Source organism: Acomys minous (assembly GCF_964271855.1).
Source record: "Acomys minous genome assembly, chromosome: 3".
Classification (NCBI taxonomy): Eukaryota; Metazoa; Chordata; class Mammalia; order Rodentia; family Muridae; genus Acomys; species Acomys minous.
This window is the reverse complement of record NC_140485.1, coordinates 30,491,687-30,512,067: the sequence shown is the minus strand read 5'-3', so window position 1 is coordinate 30,512,067 and position 20,381 is coordinate 30,491,687. Positions and strand designations below refer to the sequence as shown.

Sequence of the window (20,381 nt, the reverse complement as noted above, 5' to 3'; positions counted from 1 at the left end):
TTCATTCAACTCATTTGTAAAATCTACTACATTCATCAAGCAAAACTCAGGCTTTCTCTCTAACATTTGCTGGCTGCCTTCACTAGAGTGATGATAGTCTACTATTTTGGGGTTCTTATTTGACTCCCCTTCCCACTACTAAGCTTCCCTAGTAGACAGGTGGGGGTGGTTTCCTAATACTAGACAGAAACACAAGAGCCCACTCTGAGCCCACACACCTAGGGGCCATGTGTGCCTGCAGAAGCAGCCAAATGTCAGCTGACTCCCGGTGACAACATCTGTAGTCACTATTTCAGAATACCTCTAGCAATACTTCCAGTCTTGCCTAAGATCCCGAAGACTCCAGATGTAATGATGTCCCCATAGACCTTACCGACTGCTTCAAACTGTTATTTCATGGCTTCATTTGTTTAGCCAATCAGCTGGGCAGGGCAGGAAGTGGAAGGCGGGACTTCCTGGAGAGGGGGAGGAGCTGAGAGTTGCCAGTTGCCAGGAGAGTTGGAGGAGAGAAACTGCGAGGATCAGATTGGCAAGTGCTTGAGATATATGTAGGTTATGAAGATTAGAGTAGATTACTTTAGTTTATTGTTTAAAAAGTAGCAGTTTAGATTCTGCCCAGCGTAGTGCTTGCAGCTTTGAATTACGTTTCAGTCTTTTTGTGTCAGTTATTGGCTTCCTACGCCAAACGGATACATTTTATTGTAACATTCATTGTAATTTAAATCAAGCCTTAGATTCTCTCCTTATGGTTTCCTATCAAGAGAGCTGCCATCCTTCCACATGGACAACTTTAGAAGGCATTATTTCAGTCCACTGGACATGGCTACATGTGTCTGATTCATGGCTGTGCAAATTTCATTATCAGTCCCACAGGTTCCTAGATCCCATGCAGACCCGGAAAGCAGTTAATTAACTGTTCATCTTCAAGCCTTTCAAATCACTCACTATTGAACATTAACTGTGTGCTAGACAAGATTCTAGACATCAGAGACACAGCGATGCTTGCAGCCAAGTCCCTGTCCTCACACAGAACACGGTAGTACACTACAGGAGCACAATCATTTCTAGAGCTGCAATTTCTACAAATAGGCCGGTATGACGGAAGTGGGGGAAGTGTGACAGGACAAGCCCCTTGACATTTGAACTGCAATTTCAAAAATGGCAGACGGTCATGATGGTGAGTTAGGCAGAAACAGGAAGATGAAGAATTCAAGACCAGCCTGTGTTGTGTATTGAAAGAATGGACAGAGAGAAGGAGGCAGACAGACAAGCTGTGGGAACCAACCAGCAAACCTCCACGGCAGTGAAAACATCCAGCAACTGTCTTCCATGGGACTGAACTTGATGTATCAAAGAAGCCAGATGCTGGTGCAGCCTGTGTGTGCTGTCACTGGCTCTCTGCCTTGGTGCCGTCTGCTGAACCCGACAATACAGTGAAGAGTCTGGCCCAGATTCCTCTCGGAGCTTGGATGCCTGGATCTCCTGTCAGCAGAGCTCTCACTCCCCTGCCAAGCCCTGGGCACTGATCAGCTGGCAGTACTCGTTTCAGCCTCACAGAAGGGACCTGCTGGATACTGGCCATGGGAAGCAGAAGACACGAGGCAGCATGCTCCCCAGCCACACACATGTCCAGAACGTCCTGCAGATGCCCCGGAAGGACTACAGTGAGGGTTGTGATTTTGAGGGGCTGGAAACATTAAGGAATGCAGAAGGTGGCTTCCATCCAACCCAGAGGCACTCTGGGGAGCTACATCTGATGACAGCAATTTCTTTTTCTAATATAGCGAGGCTTTCTTTCCTCATTACTGGGTTTTTATATGAACTATCGATGTTATTTATGTTTGAAAGGCTGATGAGTAAAAGTAGGTGTTTAAATGAAGACTAAAACATGAGAGGCCGTGTGCTGGTCTCACACTGTAGCTAAAACATTTCCTGACCCAATGAATCACTCTAGGCCTCTGCTACTACACAGCCATGAAACGCTTGCCAGCCCCACGGCTTCAAGCATCACCACATCCCTGGGTTCATGACCCTCAGAGCCCAAACATGACCTTCGCTATCTGACCTTGTCCTCCTCTGGACGTGACAGTCCTCAGAGCCTGTAAGCACATCCTCATCTGCTGGAGCATCTCTGGTCCCTGCTGGATTCTCAAGGCTCTGGGTTTCAAACGCTGCTCTTGCAGGGCATCCATTTCCCACCTCAGAGGGTCTTACTGGCTATTAAAATATGCTACTGAACAAGCCACTAAGCCCTCTGAGTTTGTTTGGTTTTTTGCTTTAATCCAAATTAGGGATAAGAATAATGCTACTTCTGACATTTTTATTGTGACTCTACTCAAGTTTATGTTTTTAAAACAATTTGTGGTTTGGGGGGTTGTGTAACTGGAAAATACAGAGATAGAATTAGGCTCCAGAGCTCTGGCGAATCACACAGTATGAGCGCTCATCCATTCTATCTCCCTTGCTGCTCTTTGCATCCACGTTTTTCTCTCCCCCTCTTATCCTTACATCTGCTTCTCCCTCTAGCCTCATATCGTAAGCAGACAACTTCCAGCTTCCGATGCACTACTTAGCAAACCCTTGGAGAAGGAAGGCCTCTCTACCAATGACGTCACATTCAGCATCCTGATTAATCTGAAAGATAAAGCATGCATCCCGTGTCAGCCCTGACCCAGTCACCAAGGACAAGGAAATAGGTTCTAGGAAGATCAGCAAGGCTGGCACATTCTCTCTCCCAGGGGTTAGAACAGAGCTAGACAGGAGAACTGTTGAGGGGCTTTCACAGAAGATAACGATAGAAAATTACAATCCTGAAGTTGTTTTTTGTCTAATGCCTATTGCGTGCTTTGTTTGCCAAGACCGGGCTCCCTTCTGTAAAGCATGAGAATTCTTGAAAAAAGCAAGCATTTTTCTCTACTATATGACTCTTCTTTGGACAGCAGGATCGTGTAGTTTGCATCTAGAAGACCCCTGAAGGCCCACAGCTCGAAGGTGTGGCGCCCATCCTGCAGCCCCTGTCAGGCGGGAACGGATTCTTCAGGAGACGAGGCCTAGAGAAATGAAGTGAGGTCCTGGGGTGTAGCCTAGAAGAAGATAATGGAACCCCAACATCTCCTTTCTCCTGATTCCTGGGTGCTGTCAGGTGGGCAGCTTTGCTTCACTGCATGTTCTGCCGTGCTGTTCAGCCTTACTGCAAGGGCCAAACCATGGAGCCAACCAACCATAAACTAAAACCAGGACCCAAAATTAACCTTCCGTCCATGTAAGACTGATAACCTCAAGCATTTTGTGACAGTGACGGAAAGCTAACACGGTCCTGCTATCTCCAGCAGGCATGCTCCAGCTACTTTTTGAAACTGCAGGGTTTGTACTATATTGCAGGGTAAAGATTTAGTTAGAAAAGAAAACAAGAAACCAACCCTTGTGCCATCTCCCATCATTACTATGATGACTGAGTGATATTACATGGGTTGTCCCACGAACTAGGAAGCCCCATGTGCAAGTTTTCTTGGTCAATGGTTACCATGTTGACAGATAAGTCAAAAGTGCCTAAGCCATGACAGAGAGAGGAGAGAGAGAGAGAGAGGAGAGAGGAGAGAGAGAGAGAGAGAGAGAGAGAGAGAGAGAGAGAGAGAGAGAGAGAACAAATTTTTCCTGAGGGATAATCACTCTAGTTTCCAGTATAAGGTTATCAAGAAAAGCCTGTGTGTGCTAAGGGGGGTTTACTGTTTCGTATTTTCAACTGACACAGTAATAAAGGGAAGGGCGCAGGACTCCCACCTGGCTTCTTGACTTCCGCCCAAACCTTAAACTGTGTTGAGAAAGTTTTTTGGTTTTTGGTTTTGTGATAGGTTTTTTGGTTTTGGGTTTGGGTTTTTTTTTTTTCTCCTTTGTTTTGTTTTTCAAGACAGGGTTTCTTTGTGTGATAGCCCTGGATGTCCTGGACTTGCCTTGTAGACCAGGCTGGCCTCGAACTCACAGCAATCTGCCTGCCTCTGCCTCCCAAGTGCTGGGATTAAAGGCATGCGCCACCGCGCCTGGTGAGAAAGTTTTTATTTATAATTCTTCTTCTTTTAATCCTTAGCAATACTCTAGCCTATAGTGAGATTTTAAGAGAACCAAACTTACACAAATCATGGTTGAACAATTAGGTTCAACAGTTACTCACGGATCTAAGCTTAAAGAGGGATCCTGGGAACAGCCAGCTATATAACCATTACTAGTGCAAGCGCAAAGACTACAACTGAGTTTTAAAGTATTTTGGCTAAAAATCCCTCACCCCAATCTCAGGCTTGCTCCATGTCTCCCTGGAGAAGTCAAGTTTGCCTCGTTCAAGTTGTGGGCTCTCCAACTAACCCAAGGGCTGCAAGAAGCCAAGCGTGTTGCACCTATAACTACAGGAAAGATGTGGGCATTTCAAGAACAGGCAAGACCCCACCCATCAGAGGCTCCAGGGTGTAAACCTACACACCTTTGAAAGAGTTTCTTTCTCAAGGGAAGTGCGAGGGCTGGAGAGGTGTCCCAGAAGTTAAGAACACTTGCTGCTCTTGCAGAAGACCTAAGTTTCCATGCCAGTTCCCAGTACCCATTTGGGGTTGCTCCCAACAGCCTGTAATTCCAGTTACTGCTGCTGCGATAAAACACCATGACCAAAAAAACTTGGTGAGGAAAGGGTCTATTTGGCTTACACTTCCATATCATTGTCCATCACTGATGGAAGTCAAGACAGGAACTCAAGCAGGCTAGGAACCTGGAGGCAGGGTCTGATGCAGAGCTCATGGAGGAGTGCTGCTTACTGGCTTGCTCCTTCTGGCTTGCTCAGCCTGCTTTCTTATAGAACCAGGATCACCAGCTGAGAGATGGCACTACCTACAATGGGCTGGTCTCTCCCCCATCAATCACCAATTTAAAAAAAAAAAAAATCTTCTACAAGCTCGCCTACAGCCAGATCTCCTGGAGGCATTTTCTCAATCGAGGTTCCTTCTTGGATCACTATAGCCTGTGTCAAGTTGACATAAAAATGAGCCAGTGCACTAGGGAAGTGTTTTCCATGGTTCACCACTGAGGCACTCAAAGGGCACTGCAGTCATGGTCCAAGAGGACCAGGCTACTGCCCAAACTCATAACAGAAACTGGCATCTCATGTGTGTTGCTGGTTTTGCAAGAATGCATAATACAATAGTTACAGGGTCATGCAGGCTTCCACCAGCATTCGAGAGAAAGATCAGTGAGGTCAGCCTGTATTTAGCAGGGTCAGAAGCTCTGCAGGATCTCCTGAGAGGACTGTGCATAAAGCTGTGAGGATCTAAGTTGGGATGGAGACTCCGGGATGTTGAAGATACCAAGAGCATGGGGCATTTGGCAAGGCAAGTTGTATATACCAACCCAAGAAGTCATGTGGGCTGCATGTGACATGGCTACAGAGAAGATGTGACCCAAGCCTTTTAGAGTCTCTATCATGACACTATATGCTCCCAATATGGAGCTGCTCATGCTATTCCAATGACTTTTTCCTTTCTTTGGTCTCACCTATGCCCTCATTCCTCCTTTTTAGAATAGGAATTGTGTGTCGCTGTCTGCTGGAAGTATATGACTCTCCTTTTAATGCTATAGGGGCTCACAAGAGACCTTTTCAAATGTCAGTAGAGACTTTAGACATGCATGTCTTAGCAGTATTGGAACTATTAAGACTTTAGGGACGTTGGACTAGGTGCATTTCTCATCGTGAGATGACTATGAGCCATTGGAGGCCAGGCATGGAAGGTTTCCATCTAACTCTGAAATGTCCCACATAAATGTGTATGTTGGACAATTGCTTCCCAGCTGGCGGAGCTATTCTAGGAGGTTTAAATGTTTTTGGGAGGCAAAGTCTAGCCAACAAAAAAGGGACAGACTTTTGAAAGTTGTACCCAGCCTCTGGTTTCTGTCATGCTCCCTCCAGCCTGCCATGACATGAGGAGTCTGCACTGCACACTCCTGCCATCATAATGGCTTGGAACCCTCTAAAAACCATGAGCCAGGGCAAAGCTCCTCCTCCCACCCCCACCTTGAGTGGTTTCTATCATGGAGTATGGTCACAGAGACACAAAAGCAATCGATAGAGGTGTGTGTACCACTATTGTGCCTTCTTTTCCCATTCCACTGCCAAGTTCCTATAATCTCACCAAAGCTTTATTCCAATCAAATCTCACCAGGCCACTTTATAGCAATTTAAATTTGGTTGAGGCCGTCTGGCACCAAGTACGGCAGCCATCCCACTTCTTGTCTTTAACGTGCTTCACACTTATTCTTCAGCTTCTGACTTTGGCGACAACCAAGTGAAGCACAGACAACGCAGAGTGGGAGGAACGTTGGCAGGCCACGTAAGGGTCTGGTGTCCCGACTGTTTACAAAACTCACAATTCAACAAAAAGGACAAAGGATCTGAATAGATGCTGCTAAAAGAAGACACCCAAATGGGTAATGAGCACACGAAAAGATGCTTAACAGCATTAGCTATTAGAGAAGTCTACTGTGAAGCACCGAGAGACGCCACTTCCCACCCACCAAAATGTAAGTGCGCAAAAAAACGACAAATTATAACACATATCGACAAAAATGTAAAGAAACTAAAACCCTCAAATACAACTCCAGTGAAAATGAAGAATTACGCAGACACCCAGGAAAGCAATTTGGCAGTTCTTAAAAGGGTAACCACAGAGTTCTCCTATGACCCATTTATTCCGTTCTAAGGAAAACAGGTCCACTCAAAAACTTACACATTGAATATTTACATTAAGCAGCATTAGTCACAGTAGGCAAAAGGTGAGTAACCCAAATGTTCATCAAATGATGAATGGATACACAAAATGTACTGAGTCCATACTATGAGATATTACTTAGCAATTTTTACGTTTACTTATTCATACAGATACATACACAACTACATACAGTATCTGTGCATGCAGGCATGTGCATGGCACAGCACATGTGTAGAGGATAAAGATGATATACAAGAACATTTTCTCCCCGTCTATTCAGGTCATTAGGCTTGGTGGCAAGTGTCCTGGTGGCCCCAATCCAACAACTTTTTAATAAAGAGTGAGAAGGAATGCATTTCAATAGTAGAGAACTTGCTAGCATGCAGGCGGCCTTAGGTTCAATTCCCAGAACCAGAAGGACAGAATAAATAATAGTAATGAAGTTCTGATACACACTGCAGTATGAATGAAACCTAAAATACAATAAAAGATATCATAAAGAAAAGAAGCCAGTCCTAAGAGATAACATATTTGATTTCAGATATATAAAATGTCTATAACAGGAAACCCACAGAGACATAAATAGATTAGTGGCTACTACAACTCAGGGTATTGAGGGGGGTGGGCATAATTGTTAATTGGTACATGTTCTTTGTGGCGTATTAAAAATATTCCCAAATTAAATAATGATGAGATTGCCCAGCTCTATGAGTATACTAAAAACCACCAAGTGGGTGAATTCTGTAGCATACACATTTTATCTTAAATGCTGTGTTTTCTTAATGGTTTTCAACAGAGAATTAAATTTCCAAGACTTGGAAAGTGGAAAGATGTATTGTACATAAGCAAGCCGCGAACAGCAAGCGGTTTCCGCCTTTCCTTCAGCTTGATCTCCCGCGCCTGACATACTAGAGAAACACAAAACGATCATTATCTTGTAATCTAGCTTTACAAAATTAAGGAAAGACAGAAAAAGAGGGCCTGGGGGCTATCTCTGTCAGCAAAATGCTTGCCAACACACAGGCCTGAGTTCAATTCTCAGAGCCCACATAAAAATGTCAAGCATGGTGGTGGATACTTGTAACTCCAGAGCTCATGATGTGAAGGCAAGGAGGCCCCTGAGGCTCCCTGGCTGGTTAGTGCAGCCCAGTGAGTTGAAACAGGATCTCGTGCAGCTCAGTCTGGCCTTGAACTCACTACGGTGCTAAGGCTGGCATTGAGTTCCTGATCTCCTGCCTCCCCCTCCCAACTGCTGGGGTTACAGGTATGCATCACCACACCTAACTAGGATACCTTTTTTTTTTTTTTTTTAATGTAGTCTGTATAGGTTTCTAGACATACCAAAACAGAAATGCCACCACTAGATGTAAGATAGCTGGTATTATCTCACTATTGTCTATAATTATGGTTAACTAAAATTTTTTCTGTATAATTATGAATTATGAGCACAAGCTAGCGTAATACATCACCTGTCAAACATTTAACTAGGAAAGTCTAAGAATTATCTAGCTAATATCAAAGGCACAAGGATATGTCTCTATCAAGAATCATGAACATTGCTTGTATGCCATGTGATTTTGCTTGAAGACTAATAAAAAACAAGCATGAGGCCAAATGGTATTTATATATCTCATGTCTCTGTTGAACAGATTCAACCATCCTATTCCCTTCCTCCCTCTCTTCCTTTCTTCCTCCCTTCCTCTCCTCACCCCATTCCCATTGTTAAATGAAACCAATGGTCTCTTACATGGTAGGCGAGCACTCTACCTAACTGAGCTGCATGTGCCTTCTCCCTGCCTTTCCTTCATAATAAATACTTTAGGGCCATAGAGATGGCTCAGTGGGTAAGAGTACTTACCCTGCAAGCATGAGGACCTGAGTTCAGATGCCAGCACACATATAAAAGGCCATGCTGCAATCCTAGTGACGTGGGGGACAGAGACAGAAAGCTAGCTGGGGCTTCCTGATCAACAGCCTAGCTGCAGGTTCAGTGAGAGAGCCCGATAAGAATAAGACAAAACGTGACAGAGAACCTTTACTTGGTGGCCATGGGTTTCACAATGATTCACTATACATCATTGTAAGTATCGTAAGCCTGTACAGGCTGCTATTAACAAACAAACAAATGCATTGACTGGGTGGCTTGTATGTTTTTTTTCTTTTTGTTTGTGTTGTTTTTGTTTTTGTTTTTCGAGACAGGGTTTGGCTGTCCGAGACTCACTTTATAGACTAGGGTGGCCTCAAACTCACAGCTATCCCCCTGCCTCTGCCTCCCAAGTGCTTATTTCTAACAGTCCCAGATCAGATGCACTGCGGGCAGGTTATGAGGAAGGCCCACATTGTGACTTGTGGATTGCTGCCTTCCTGCTACATCTTCACAAGATGAAGAGACCGAGTCTGTGAGCTCTTTGGCACTAAACCCGATCTCACCTAGACTTCCTCCAAAAGGCCCACTACTCCCTAAAGACCATCACGCAAGGGTCATATCTGCAGCATATGGATTCAGGAGGCTGTGGGTGTCCAGCAAATACTCAGTCCATAACAGTTGGGAAAAGAGGGCAGCTTAAAAATAAGAACCATATATACATGTTGGCTTGGCAGGAGAAAGAAAGGCTGATCTCTGTGTTTTAAAACACTTGAAGATAGATTTCAGTGTAGAATACTTACATGCTGGCTATTGTTTGTGGTGGTGACTTTAATGGTAAATTCATTTATAAATGCCTCCAAGGATAACCAGCGCAGGTGACAAGTGATCTCTGTAGGAGTAGCTTAGCGGTAATAGTCAATCATAACTACTGACCTTTCTAAGTCAAAGCAACAAACAGAAATGTATGTAGCTTTGTGGGTATTTTCATTGTGAATCCAAGGAGACTGGGAAAAAGAAAGATCAGTCCTGTGGAGTTCAGGGGTTTGTGGTTGCTGTTGTTGTTTGTTTTGTTGTTGTTTTCGAGACTGGGTTTCTTTGTGTAGCTTTGGCTGTCCTGGACTTGATTTGTAGACCAGGCTGGCCTCAAATTCACATCAACCCACCCACTCTGCCTCCCTGAGTGCTGGGATTAAAGGTGTGTAACACCACAACCGGCTGAGTTCAGTTTTGTGTTTGTTTGTTTGTTTGTTTGTTTTTCAAAACAGGGTTTCTCTGAGTAGCTCTGGATGTCATAGAACTACTTCTGTAAACCAGTCTAGCCTGGAACTCAGAGATCTACCTGCCTCTGTCTTCTGAGTGCTGGGATTAAAGAAGTGTGCCACTATGCCCTCAGATTTCTAACTTACTAGAAACGGTGTCTCCAAATCTTTCTGAGTTTTTGATTTCTCATACCACTCTGTAGAAGTGGTATAATCCACCTATTACAGGACCTAAATTATTTGACTCTCTTCCAGAAATTTTCATGTTCCTGAAGGTATCCCAAGATTTTGCATACAAAAAAAAAAAAGCTGAAAACCTCTCATTTACTCAGATCCCCAAAAGGTTGAGCAATTTTTGAGTCATTTCAGCACAGTAAATAATATTGAGATACTACAGTTATTCCACGTTCCTGGGACATTTTTCCAGTTACAGTGCATGAAAAACTGTTAAAAGTTCTGTAAGACAGCAGTGCAAGAGAAGTATTCCCACATACTAATGAGTCTCTGGAAGCCTAAGCAAGAAAAGTCTATTTGGAGGATATGCAAAGTGTTTGTATTTGTTTAAAAAAAAAAAAGTAAAGAACAACTGATTTGCCTATGTTTGGGGATGAGCAGTAAGCACATTAAATCATAGTTAATCTGTCATTAGAAAGCACATTATCCTCCCCCGACTTTACTTCCTCCTGCTTCTAATCTATGACTTTGCTGGACTTGGGGAGCTATATCCCCAAGTTTACTTGCCTTGCATGGAACTGGACATAGCATTGAACCTTAAGTGCTGAGGCTCAACTGGCATTTCCAGAAAATCTGCATGTATGTAGATACATTTGAATGGATCTTATCATTCTAAAACAGTGAATCAAGAACACCCATGAGGAGTAAGTTCACACAATAATATAACCATTCAGCTATGTTTTTAAGGTGACATGAAATGCCATCTATATTTTCTGAAAATAGAGCAAATGGGATTCGTAGGTTCAGTCCGGCATATCCAACGATCAAGGAGAAATGAGTCTCTTTTTTAGAGACATCCATGGAGGCAGTTTTGCATGTCACTCACAAGTCCTGTATGGGCAAGAACTGAAATAAGAGCAGATTTACCTAGGAGTTCCCCAATCCAACCCAAGGACAGAAAACAGAAAAATACAGAGAGATACCAGAAATAACATTTAAATACCTACTGTTCACTATGTCTTTTACAGCTACACTATCTTCTATCCCAGTAACACTTAACTTTTTAGATTCAACCCATGGGAGAAAAATGTCTCTCAGCACCAAAGTTGCCATGGAGGAAAACTATTCATGTATGCATATATATAACATGAGAGAGGGGTGTATATGACCCAGAGTCATTTTTTCCTGCCTTTCCCATTAACATATATCTTAAGTGAAGCAATAGTTATTGTTAAATGAATCTTGGAAATTTTTGGAACATAGGGTTTTATTTTGTAAATATGTGCATTTAACAGTCCACTTGAAAACACACATCCTAGACAGAGCTGCACAGACATCAACACTTGAAAATGCCCTCATGACAAAAAGTGGAGGACAGCTATTACAACAGAATGGACTGGAATGATGACAATTGGAGAAAGTATGAAGGGAAATTCCAAACATTAATATTTTTTCCAAATATAGTCTTTTAATGTCTCAGATATCTTGGTTTCCATGGAAATCCCCAAGTGTCTAGGAAATATAATTTATTCCGACTTTGAAACTTTGCTTCTCTTCTCCACAACATCCACACATAAACTGTGATCTTTTCACGTTCTTATAAATGCCACAACAGAGAGCTCGGGGCAGTTTCCTAACATCCGTTATGCTTGCCCATCATCAATGGAGAGCAGCATTGGTCGTACCGTTCATCTTTTAAAGAGTAACCCTAAAGACAAATATCACTCAGGAGTAGAGGGAAGTGGAGGTGACTCGCACAATAGCCCATGCACATTTTACTAGCCATCGCACAGAGAAATCCCACAGACAGGTAAACCTTCCTTTTTAGGTCCTGCTGCTCTTTGAACCGATTTAGTGCCCTACAAACGGGGCTGGGAGTGGGAGGAGAAGGCACTTTTGGGTCAATTTATTTATTTTTTTTAATCCTCTCTGAACAAGGGAAGAGATCTAATGTGCGTGGTTTGAGACTTGTTTTTTCCTGCCTCTGCTATTCACTTAAAACACAGAGAAATACAGTGAGTTTCGTTTTACTTGGAGATTGTAAAAATTATCTGAAGGCAACGTAAAGTTTAACTTCACACACTCTTTTTTCACCGGGCCGTTGTTCCTAAGAGCCAAGCCGAAACCGACACGTGAAACAAAGCCCTTTCAGAAATAATTATCTTATATAGGCAATAAATAGTAGCACAAAAACACATTTTTGACTGGGGGACTTAACATTCCTTCATCAACAACAAATTCCCACGGAACCGTTGCTCCTATTTGTAAACAACAGCTAGAGGCAGCGATACTCCGGGGCACCGGAAGGTAAGCGGTGATGCTCGGAGCCCCAAGCCTTGGACAAGGGCTGTCTGGACAGGTATCCGCCAGAACCCCGCACTCGTACCATGCTCCTGCCAAGAGAAGACCTGTCCCAACTCTTCTGCGTCCAGCCTCCAGGGTGGAGATGACCGCCCTCGCTTAACTTAAACCTCTTTTAACTTTCCGCACATGGCCAGGCACCCCGCATCCCACGGAGGCTCTGGGTCCTGGGGAAGCCCGGCCCGTTGGAGGCCCGGCGGGTTGGCTTACCGAGCAGCGAGCCAATGAAGATGACAACCTGCACCGCGGTAGTAAACTGGCGGTACAGCTGCGCCTCGCTCATCTCCCCGAACCCGCTGCGGTTGGCGCCAGCCTCTGCACCCGACGTGTTGCGCGGGTGGCTGGTGTTCGGAGACACCCAGCTGCTGTTGTGCCCCATAGCGAATTCGGGGGCTTGAGCTCGTCCGCCTGGCCTCTGAGCCCACCACACAGCCGCTCCTGTCCCGGGCGTGGAGAAACTAGGACCCAGGCAGCGTCCTGCAGAGCCGGGCGGCCGGCTAGCCCCTCACGTCTGCTCATCGCCTAGCCAGCCGTCCGAGAGGAGGGGTGGGAGGGAGGCGCGGCCGCGCCCCATGCCTGCTCCCCCCGGGGCCGTCAGCAGCCACATGGAGGCGGCACGGTCATAGCGCATCTCTGGGCCCTCCTCCCGATTGGGGGGGAGGGGGCACCGCGGCCAAGCCCACCCAGCAGGGACGTCGATGGCTGCGGAGGACCCGCGCACGCTCTGGTCCCTTCTCCTTACAGGGAAGGGATCATTTGGCGGAGCTACATTTCAATGGTGCTGGCTTCGAGGCTGGTGCGGTGCAAACCCCATGAAATGCCCCCGCGTAGTGATCGGAGCTGGGAGAGTGGGGGCTAAACCCTGTGTTCAGCGAAAGCTTGGGCAGGAGGCCCTGGGGGTCCACAAGCTAGCCCCGCACACTCGGCTGAGCGCCAGGACTCCGAAGACGGTCAGCGGGGGTCCAGCCAGGGTTGCTTGGCTACGATCTCCCACCTCTCCCAAGGCTGCCAGGACTCCGGAGCCCGCTCTGCAGCCTCCTTAGCCTCCCCACATTCCCCCCACCTTTGGCCTCACGCCCCCGGTCGGTTCGTAGCTTTGACAGATTGTCGTGACCTAGCCAGGACTAGCGAGGACGCCGTTAGCGAGGCAGTGGCGCCGCCCGCCTGGCCGCCAGGCTCCCAGCGCGTGCCTGGGGCAGTCGGGGCCGCGCAGCAGGCGGGCGAGGTCACGTGACGCACGACCCGCGGGCTCCCGCTCCCGCCCCCGCTCACGCTGCCGAGGGGACGGCGCCATTTTGCCCCGGTGGAGCGTGACTTCGTTGCGGGGAGCGTGGGAGGCGTGCGGTTTCAGTGTCTGGCTGCTCTAGGATGCACTCCCAGCTGCGCTGCTGCATTTGCTGCTGTGGTTACTGCCCCCAGCAACGTCAGAGGAGCTGCCCGCTGCCTCTTAATCACCTGGGCAGGGAGCCCAGCCATCGGCCCTCAGTCTAGCCACAGCCTGTGAGAAAGGTGGAGTTAAAGGGACCCACTGAGAAACTGATGGTTCCCTATGCCCTTTCATTGGGCCTCGCCTCCCCAAGGGGCGCCGCTAATGAATTTGGTAATGAAGACTACTAGGCAGATTCCTGCCCACCGATGTTAAAGCCTTGGGAAGTTGGGATAAGCAGGCAAACAAGAAGAAATAATAAAGGAGGAAGAGTGAAGTGGGGAAAAGGAAAGCTATACCAGAGAGGGATCAAGGGAAGTAAATTGAAGAAAAGACCCGGGCATGGTGGAGCATTCCTGTAATCCCAGAGCTTTGGAGGTAGAGGCAGGAGGACCAGAAATCTGCTACATAGTAAATTGCCAGGCTTGAATATGTGAGGCTTTTCACAGTTTAAAAAACAAACAAAAACAAACCAGCTGAGATCACCTTGATCCCCAAATTCGAGAAACACGTGCCTTATGAAAATACAGAACAAAAGACAAGGTAGCAGAAACCTTACAGTTCTGTCCTGGGTGACTCTCCCACTGACTGCAGTGATGAGCCAAGGGGAAGACTTAGGTGTGACATAAGAGATTGGGCATTATTTAGATATGGTATTCATACTTTCTGGTTACTGCACAGCAAACTCAAATTCAGTTCAGTGGATGGAACAAGCCCTCTCCAGGAGCTCAGTCCGGGGCAGAGTGGACTCTGGCGGCTCTTAGTGCCTACCAGGAGATACTGGCTGGAACTCGGCTGCAAATGTCGTCTGAATTATCACCCGTGGCCATTTGATGTAGCTGCTCCGCTTCCTCACAGGCAGCTCTGTTCTTCAAGTTAACAGCACGAGGACAAGGCAATGGAGGCTGGAGAGATGGCTCAGAGGTTAAGAGCACTAACTGCTTTTCCAGAGGTCATGAGTTCAATTCCCAGCAACCACAGCTCACAACCATCTATACTGTGATCTGGTGCCCTCTTCTGGCCTGCAGGTGTGCATGCTGACAGAGCACTGTAAACATAATAAATAAATAATGTTTTTAAAAGGGGGGGGGGGAGGGACAAGGCAGAACTACACTTCAGAATGTGCATGGTGTCATGTCCACTGTACTAGATTTGTTGAGGCAGTCACAAGACCACACTATAGGTAAGGAACCAGCCCTCAGGACGTCAGTCACGAGTAAGAAGAACATGTAGGTTATAGAGCAGGATATCACAGTCATTAAATGAAAACGTCGTGTCAAAAGAGATCCCTATTGAAATATTTCTTTTCAAAATTTTGGAAATTTTTCCAGAATTGGTCCTGCACATTAATTACTTAGAGCAGTTGTCCTGATTTGCTTAGACTGCTATAACAAAATGCACTATACCGAGCAGCTTATTAACAACAAAATTTTGTTTCTGATAAGACCTAGGCTTGGAGAGGGGGGTTGTCCAAAATAGCACCAAAACTTGTATAAGATGAAATAAAATAGGGAGGTAAAATGAAGGGGGGGGGGGGGAATGAAGAAATGACCCGGGCATGGTGGTGCGTGTCTGTAATCCAGAGCACAGGAAACAAACAAAAAACAAAACAAAACAAAAACAGCTGAGATCACCTTGATCCACCCTTATGTGGCTTTTATTGAAAGAAGAGAAAGCTGGGGAGACAGAAGTATTTTCTGAGCCTGCTGAGAAAAGAATTCCTGTGGTGCCTGACTCCTCCCCCTCCCCCCTCCCCCCACCCTCCCCCATAGGCACTTCTGCAATTCTGTGGGGCCAGGCCTAAGTGAAAGGCATAACCAGTGTTTCACTATTCAAACAGTGACGTTGACAGTGTCTCATTCACTTCTAGACACACAGAAACCAGTGTTTCCCAGCTGCCCTTTCAAGTTGGCGGCAGGGCTGTGTGGCTGTTATGACTAATGAACTATGAGCAGAAACGATGAGGCATTTAGGCCAAGGCAGTGAAATGCTATTTCCGATGATGCTGTTTCTCTTCTGCCCTGCCACAGTGGTTGCAGTAGGGAGTCTTGTGCTGAATGGGGCTGCCTAAACACGAGTGCAGTCAGTGTCTGTGAGTCACCGTACGGGAGGACTCATGTCCTGAGACATAGCCACCCACGACACATTTTGTGTGAGCAAGAAATAAGCATTGTTGTCCTAAGCTACAAATATCTTTACAGTTACCCAGTGTACAACCCAGCAGAACCCAGCCTACACTGGCTGACAGTCATGGAATCCCGCCTGCATATTTAAGGGATCATACTTTATTTATGTGAGTAAAGGTATTAAGCCAGGATATGGTTTTTCAATCTGTGTATATTGGTAGTGGCAATCAAACATTCCTGGCCCTTCGGAAGTGGAAGTGGGAATGGCTAATAGAGCCTCTGGGAACACTTGAATTAAACTATTGGGCTTTTCGTGTCCATAACTGTGTCAGTCTCTGATAAAATTACTTTGTCTAAGTGGCTTTTTGGAGAGTATTTACTTAATATAGGCGATAAGCCATTTATCTTCTTCTGGAAACCTAGACTAGCTTTTGACAAGAAGCAATACACTGACCTTCTCAAGATTACAGAGTCTGATATAGCCTGAGTGGCAGCCGGGGCAAAGGAGGCAGAGCTTCAGCAGTGGTCTCTCAAACCTGGTGTGAATACCTGTGCCATGTCCAAACCTGTGTGTTATAACCGTTAGGGTCATTAATAGGCAGACTGATGCTCGGGAGGCAGAGGCAGGTGGATCTCTGTGAGTTCAAGGCCAGTCCAGTCTACAAAGCAAGTCCAGGACAGCCAGGGCTGCACAGAGAAATCCTGTCTCGAGAAAGAGAAAAAAACAAAACAAAACAAAAAACAAAAACAAAAACAGCCAGACTGTCTCCACCCGCCAACTACCCAAATGATAACACGCAGACAGGGAGACTTAATACTTATTATGAAAGCTTGGCTTCAGCCCTTAGTTCCCAACTAGCTCTTATCTTCAATTGTCACATTTATACTAATTTACATTCTGCCATGTTGCCTGTTACCACTTTCTTTTTTATTTCTTTGTTTTCTTTTGTTTGTTTTTGTTTTCCAAAATAGAATTTCTCTGTGTAGCCCTGGCTGTCCTGGACTCACTTTGTAGACCAGGCTTGGCCTTGAACTCACATCCATCCGCCTGCCACTGCCTCCAGAGTACTGGGATTAAAGGCGTGCGCCACCACGCCCCGCACCCATGACTTCTCAATCTTAGTGCCAGCACTATTTTTCCCTTGGTGTCTCTCAGGTGACTCTTCCCGCCTCAGATTCTTTCCGGAAGTGCCTATCCAGAAGTCCCGCCTTCTCGTGCCTTTGCTGTTGGCTGTTTAGCCAGTTAGCAAATCAATCAGTAGGTGTTGGAGGCCGAGTTTACAAAGTATGGAGCGTGCAAAGAATAACGATACCAAAGTGCCCAGCTCTCTGCTAGTACAGATATGAGCATTTGAACGGTACAAAGACAACCCTCACACAGGGTACAAAAAGGTCACCCCAACAGTGTGTGAACGCCTGGGCCACTGCCAGTCCTCTTTAGCTCTGCAAACTCAGTGCTCCCCTATCAGATAGATTTGGGGTGGGGCTTAGAGCCCGTCAGCGAGGCTTTCTGAGGAGAGTACAATACTGAATAAATGAAAACCTCAGTGTCAGGAATGCTGAACTTCACTACTAGACCAAGTCCTGTTTACTGATAATTAAAGCAAACGAATTCCAGAGAGGAGGGAAGCAGTCTACATGCAGCATGTGAAAGGCATCTCTCTGCAGGCGTCAGTGAAGCATTACCTAGCAGACCCTGTACTTCTTAAAAAATGAAAGAATCACATGTTTTTCTTGCTCTTTTTTTTTTTTAAAAGGTGTTCACAAAGAGTCTTTGGTAGTGGCCAAGGGTGACCTTGAACTGACTTTGTAGCCAAGGACAAACTTGATCTTCCTGCCTTCTTGGTGCTGGAGTGATAGACATGACGCCCCGAACCAGGCAAGTTTTTTGGTTTGTTTTGGTTTGGTTTTCCTGATTTTTGTTTTTGTTTGGTTTATTCGGGATTGTTTTTTTGTTTTGTTTTTTTGTTTTTGTTTTTTGAAGACAGGGTTTCTCTGTGTAGCCTTGTCAGTCCTGCCTTGCTTTGTAGACCAGGCTGGCCTTGAACTCACAGAAAGCTGCCTGCCTCTGCTTCCTGAGTGCTGGGATTAAAGGCGTGCAGCCACCACACCCGGCACAGACAAGTTATTTTTAAGTTAGCAAAAGACACCATAGTGTTGAGGGATGGTTTTGTGCACCATGCTTTCGAATGCTGACTTCTGTGCCCAGAGATCTGGTTGCAGTCTGGACATTGGCATTGGCATTGGCATTTCTACAAAGAAGCATTTTCTGTCTCAATGTTGTATAAAAGTCATTCTACATCACCTCTGGTAGGTTCAGAAAGAGCTGATCAGCCTATAGCTGAGCAGGACTTCCAATCCCAGTAAGGAGGTTCCCAGGTGGGGGAAGAGAGAGGTGGCATGAGGCAGTCACCATGAGGACATGGATGGATCAGGAGCGGCCAGGGAGAGACAAAGGTGGCAAGTGACAAGGCTGGAAAGTAGGCCAATGCCAGGATTAGACTGAGCTGACAATCTGCCCGGCTATAGTGCTTGCAGCTTACTAATAAATATAACAGGTCTCTGTGCCATTATTTGGGAACTAGACTAGGTGTAGAAAAGCCCTTAATTTTACACAATAGTTTTTTTGTAAAAGTTTGCTTAAGATTTAGAATCCATAATCATAAATATCCCAATGTTCTATGACTGTTTCATGGACAGATGTGGTGGCATATACCTTCAACCTTAGCACTCAGGAGGCAGAAGCAGGTGAAACTCTAAGTTGGAGGCCAGCCTGGTATATATAGCAAGTTTCAGACCAGATAGAACTACATAGTGAAACCCGTGACTCAAAAAGGGTAATATATATTTATATAAATATATAAATATTATATAAAATTTTATATAAATATAAATATATTCCATCATGTATCCCAAATTATCCCAATATATCAGCTGGGAATGGTTCCCTATGGGTATGAATCTACAAATATTTTTAGTAGCCTTTGCACCTAACAACTTGCTATTAAAGTTCTCAAGGATATTACAGAAATGGAAAGTTGAAAACCCTTCCTTCCCTCCCAAGGAAGTCTCAATAGTCACATACACACAGACATGTCTCACACACACACACACACACACACACACACACACACACACACAGTACCAGGTATTACAACAAAAGCTTTGCACGTCCTAGGCAAGCACTCTACCACTGAGTCACATCCCACACTCAGACCAATTTCTAATAGTAAACTGGAAATGTCCATGAGTACTGTCACCCTCCCAGGTCATCTTAGGAAGCCACACAGTTGTCAGATATTTTTTGAGGCTTCTCAACCCTCTTTGGAGCTCCCCTGTTGTTGTAAACTTCAGGATCTAAGACATTCTTTCCTGTGTTTCTTTTTATAATAAATATGGCCTTTGAGAACAAATTTGCTTTGTCAAAATTATCTAGAGCCAATTCTGGTGAACTGAGTGATCAAAACAGTGATATCTCCTTCCGTAAAAGTTGAGCTATGACACTGATGCTGGATCAGACCTGACAGGATCCTTTCCTCTCAGCATGCTGGACACTGACATCCTGCATCCTCCTTGCTCCAGCCCCAGATGCCTCTGTTGCTGTTACCCATCAGGTTTGGACAGCTTCCCAGACAGCTTCTGATCCATTTCGGACCAGCATTTCAGTCTCCTATTAAGCCTGGAATCTCTCAAAATTTAGAAACTAGACTACAAACACAATTCATGGCTTTCTTAACCATTTTCCCCATTTGTGTATGTGTGTGTGTGTGTGTGTGTGTGTGTGTGTGTGTGTGTGTGTGCCCCTTCTAAGGTGTCATTTGGCTCAATTCAGCCTGAAGAGCCTGAAGAGAATGACGTCCCATTCCCTCTAAGGGGGGTCGGGTAGGTTTCCGTTTGCTCTCTTGGTCTACAAATGCTTATTTTCATCAGGAAGTGGTTATAAGTTATTATTGGTCTTATACAGAGTGAAAACTAGGCTTAACTCAGGGACATCTTTCTTTTCCTTTAGCTTTCATCAGTAGGTAAGGAGATAGGACCTGAAAAAAAAAGGAGGGGGGGAGATTTAGAAACATAGAGGGAGGATAGAACAAAAGGTAGATGATTGAACCTACTCCTTAACTCAAGGCCATAATTGTTACTCATAATGAAGGTTATGTCTAAGTCATTGGTATAGAATTTAGTATATTGATTTAAAACATAGGCATGTCAAATACCTGTCACATTCTAGCACAAGAATATATATCCTAAGGCTAACAGATAGATATAACTCTATAGATACATGAGGTAAAATAGTTAAATAAGGTCTTCAAAAGCCTCAGAGACACACAGAATATGGCATTTAAAGATGTTTTGTTATCCTAAAGTTTCTTTGACAACAAGACAAATTCACTCCTGATAACACCCAGCCAACCTCAAAGAAGATGATGA

The 20,381-nt window shown here is 45.2% G+C and overlaps 1 protein-coding gene across 4 annotated transcripts in view; it reads right to left on the bottom strand.

Annotated features, from left to right (window-relative positions):
- GPR176 (G protein-coupled receptor 176) overlaps nucleotides 1-20,381 on the bottom strand; it is a 112,978-nt gene that overhangs the window by 75,260 nt on the left and 17,337 nt on the right. Inside the window, exon 1 of one of the 4 annotated variants that reach the window (XM_084775580.1) lies at nucleotides 12,612-13,458. The exons of the other annotated variants lie outside the window; for them this stretch is intronic. Within the exon in view, the coding sequence (XP_084631706.1) occupies nucleotides 12,612-12,780 (169 nt within the window). The 5' untranslated portion in view covers nucleotides 12,781-13,458. Of the gene's footprint in view, nucleotides 1-12,611; nucleotides 13,459-20,381 lie in introns of those variants that run through there. 4 annotated transcript variants of the gene reach the window in all.